The following is a 3,981-nucleotide window of genomic DNA, read 5'->3' as shown; positions in this document are numbered from 1 at the left end:
ACGCCGGCCACTCCAAGGGATGCATTTATGCGTTAGAGGGAGCAAGTGATACTCGTATTGCTATCTCATTCTGCCGCATGGCTGCGTCCCTTGGAGTGGCCGGTGCTGGCCCATCGTGTAGAGGAGCCATCAGCCCTTCAAACAGGTGGGATTTCCCAAATTGGTGCAGCCGTCTGGCATAAATAAAACAAAGGTGCCAATAAATGGCGAACGTGATGGTCCAGGTCCTCCTTCATAAATATTAATCGCGTTATTATGGCATTATTAATATGTCAAGTAAACAACCCCTGATACTCGTTGTCCTTATCTGTCATTTTTATATTTGTGATTGTTAGAAGGGGACACAATTTGCTAAGTTTATCATTTGGTGGAATGCTCCCGTTTCAGCCACAATGGACAAGTCCAGCAACACCGAGAAGGTGGAGCGTCCCGACCCCGACGACCTCCAGGCCTTCCTGCCGTGGGCCTGCAACCAGCTGCAGCTGCCCAAGGATGTGGTCATCATCAAGACCCTTCAGAGTAAGTTTTACAAGTTAAAGGGATGCTGCCGTACTGGGGGTCGTAGTTAAAACTCCGAGGACCGTATTCGGAACATATTATATTATGCAAGAAATGTCAGCGTATTTTACCAACACTTTGCTCTTCAATGAAGAAATATATCGCGGATAACCCTACATAGCTTGTTTGTTACTGTACACCGTGGTATGGGGACCAGGTTGCACTTTGAGACTATGCGCTGAAACTTGGCACAGTTGATTGTTAGCTGGTCTTGAGCAGAAACAGACCGGGAGCCGTCGAGAGCCACCTCTCATTTAGTGGGGGGAAGGGGGGAAGTTCGACACTGCCGCGCTTCACTTGGAGCAATATTTCTCTAAAACTATACCTATTAGGGCATGTGATATATCATTTTCGGATTAATTATGGATGAGGAATCTAGTTTTGGAACAAAAACAATGCACTTTCTAACAAAAAAAAAACATAAAGTAGAAAAGACTAAAAAACGTATTTTTGATTTTTTCATAATTACCAATTTTTTTTAAAGTGTAGCAGGAATCTGAAAACAAAAAATACAGTCGTAAAGCTACACTTATTGCGTTTAAGAAAATATATAGTTTATTATACAAAACTGTTGATAAATGGGAGATAAAAAATAATATTAAGCGTGGGTCAGAGTGATCTCAATACAAAATATTATGAATGTGGGAAAGTTACTTATAACTTGCTCTACAATCGTTTATTTTTCTTGTTTTTCGTAAATAACTCGTAAACGGTAACCCACAGCAAAAAAATATATTTTACGTAAATAATCTGTTTCAGATTTCTTATAAAATAAGTGCTACCTTTTTTCGCTAGGATGAATACTTAAAAAAAAATTGAAGGGAGAAAATAAATTGTAAGGTCCCCTTTCTTAGTAATTCGTAAATAACTCGTAAACGATGGCCAATAGCACATTTTTTTTTAATACATGAATAATTTACATAAAATTTCCTACAAAAAAGTTATTCAAACTTTTTCGCTAGGGTCAATATTAAGAACGATATTAAAGAGAGAAAATAAATACTAAGGTCCTCTTTTTAAAAATGGATTATTTACGTAAAAGATATTTTTTTGCTGTGGGCTACCGATTACGAGTTATTTATGAAAAACTAAAAAAAATAAACGATTGTAGAAGAAGTTATAAGTAACTTTCCCACCTTAATAATATTTTGTATTGAGATCACTCTGACCCACGCTTAATATTATTTTTTATCTCCCATTTATCAATAGTTTTGTACAATAAACTATATATTTTCTTAAACGTAATAAGTGTAGCTTTACGACTGTATTTTTTGTTTTCAGATTCCTGCTACACTTTTTTAAAAAATATGGTAATTATGAAAAATACAAAAATACGTTTTTTAGTCTTTTATACTTTATGCTTTTTTTGTTAGAAAGTGCATTGTTTTTGTTCCAAAATTTGATTCCCCATCCTTTATTTATCTGAAAATGACATATCACATGCCCTAATAGGTATAGTTTTAGAGAAATAATGCTCCAAGTGAAGCGCGGCGGCGTAGAACTTCCCCCCCTCCCCCCCACTAAATGAGACGTGGTTCTCGATGTCTACCGGTCTGTTTCTGCTCAAGACCAGCTAAAAATCAACTGTGCCAAGTTTCAGCGCATAGTCTCAAAGTGCAAGGTGTCGTGCAGTAACAAACTCGCTAACATTCTTTAGTAGTACATAATACATAGTACATAAGTGTGTATGAAGCCTTCAATCTGCATTGCAGTTACCTACAGTGGTCAATTTTCTAGTGAGTAACCTAAAATCAGAAGCCCGAGGAATTAATTAACCTCATTATTTTACTGCACTTAAACTACACAGTATATGAATCATCAAATGATTTACATAATAGATGATCTTTGTATGTTAAGTTTCAGTCTGGCAACTCTTCTAAAATCCTTGTGTTTTACAGACGATTATGTAAGCGTGGTGACCACCGACCGCAAGACCAAGGGCAAGTCGAGGCCGCGGCTGCCGTCCGTGGTGGACGACCAGGAGAAGGACGAGGCCAGCGTCAGCCACCACCCGGACGAGGCCGATGTCATCCGCATCTACGCTGTCTACGACTACGCCGACAACATCGTTGGCCTCCGCTTCGACAAGAACACCAACATCCCCCGCATGCTCATGCAGATCCTCGGCCTCATCATCAAGTTCCAAGTCTACCTCATCAGCCTCACCATCAACCGAGGCCTTAACAAGTACGTCCTTTATGAAATCGTCAAATTCCTCCCCAATTCTAGAATCACTGATATCAACTTGGACAACTGCTTTTTAAGCGAAGGTCCTTATTACACGCTACTCGAAAACACCTCTGCTTTAAGAAATTTATCTTTGTCTAGATGCAGAATTAATGACCAGGTTGTAGCTTTGATAGCAGCTCAATTACATCATCATAAACCTGCATCTACTACTCTTGCTGTTCTCAATTTATCCAGCAATAGGATCACAGATGTCGGTGCGCAAAGTATAAGAGAAGCATTGAAGACGAATTCAAAACTAACGTATTTGAATTTAGCTGACAATTTTATTACTGACGAAGGAGCCGTGGCCATCTTCAGCGTTCTATTAGAGTTCCCATTAACACCACAAGAACTTATGGACTTCAAAAGTAGACGTATAGATTATTTACGAAAAAAGCAAGCCACAATATTACAGATGGGGAAAGATTTACGAGTGACGGATATGGTCAAAAGTAAAGTTAATAAAACGACGCCGCGAACAATGTTAAAAGCGAAAGGAAAAGACGATATAACCAGTGAAAAAAGCGCCTGTTACACTGACGCGTATTTCTATGAGAAGGCTAGAGCTATGGCGGATAGTATGAAGCCTTTTAAAGATCCGTACAGTTCTGAGAATGTTACTTACCGGGACGGTGTTACTTATTGTCTGGGGAACAACACTTTATGTCAACTGAACTTATCGTACAACCGCTTGTCTTACCTGAGCGTGCTGAAGCTGCTGGAAGTGGTGGTGTACCAGCGAGGCTCGAGCAGGAAGCCGCGGGGCCTGCTCAACTGCCTGGTGGAGGGGAACCCGCTGCCCGTCAAGTGCCGGGAGCTAGCCATGATCGAGGGAATCCTGGAGTACGCGCTCTCGGGCCCGCCGGGCAAGCGGCAAACGGCGATGGCCGGTAGGAGGAGAGCGAAATAAATGTACCTACATTAAATATTGCAGTCGCCAGCACAGCTGATTGCGATGTACGGAGCCGTTCATTTTGTGGTCACCTCGTTATACAGGGTGGAAAGATAAGTCGGGCCCTGGAGGGAAACTACCTTAAATCCTTAAGCTGGCTCATTTTACTTAAAGGAGACATTCCTTTATTTTTAATAAGAAACAAAACTGCATTCAGAGTATTTTTCTTTTTTTCTTCAATTTGGCTTGTCTAAAAAAATCTTAAGTTAGTACTTAAGATACAAAATATCCATAAAATCTAA

General features: G+C 40.1%; 1 protein-coding gene across 1 annotated transcript; it reads left to right on the top strand.

The window, feature by feature from the left end:
- Positions 1 to 392: 392 nt before the first annotated feature.
- LOC134675566 (uncharacterized) lies at positions 393 to 3,697 on the top strand. The gene is made up of 2 exons (XM_063533843.1): positions 393 to 519; positions 2,457 to 3,697. Exons 1-2 carry the CDS (start codon positions 393 to 395, stop codon positions 3,695 to 3,697), a joined length of 1,368 nt encoding a protein of 455 aa, XP_063389913.1.
- The last annotated feature ends 284 nt before the right edge of the window (positions 3,698 to 3,981 follow it).

The sequence above is a fragment of the Cydia fagiglandana genome, chromosome 22 (genome assembly GCF_963556715.1).
Source record: "Cydia fagiglandana chromosome 22, ilCydFagi1.1, whole genome shotgun sequence".
NCBI lineage: Eukaryota > Metazoa > Arthropoda > Insecta > Lepidoptera > Tortricidae > Cydia > Cydia fagiglandana.
The sequence above is the reverse complement of the archived record's forward strand: the minus strand, read 5'-3'. Positions and strand labels throughout refer to the sequence as shown.

Coding starts and splice junctions, on each gene's coding strand:
- LOC134675566 (XM_063533843.1), top strand. CDS start 393: ATGGACAAGTCCAGCAACACCGAGAAGGTGGAGCGTCCCGACCCCGAC. Junction 520..2,456: donor CATCATCAAGACCCTTCAGA/GTAAGTTTTACA, acceptor TGTGTTTTACAG/ACGATTATGTAAGCGTGGTG.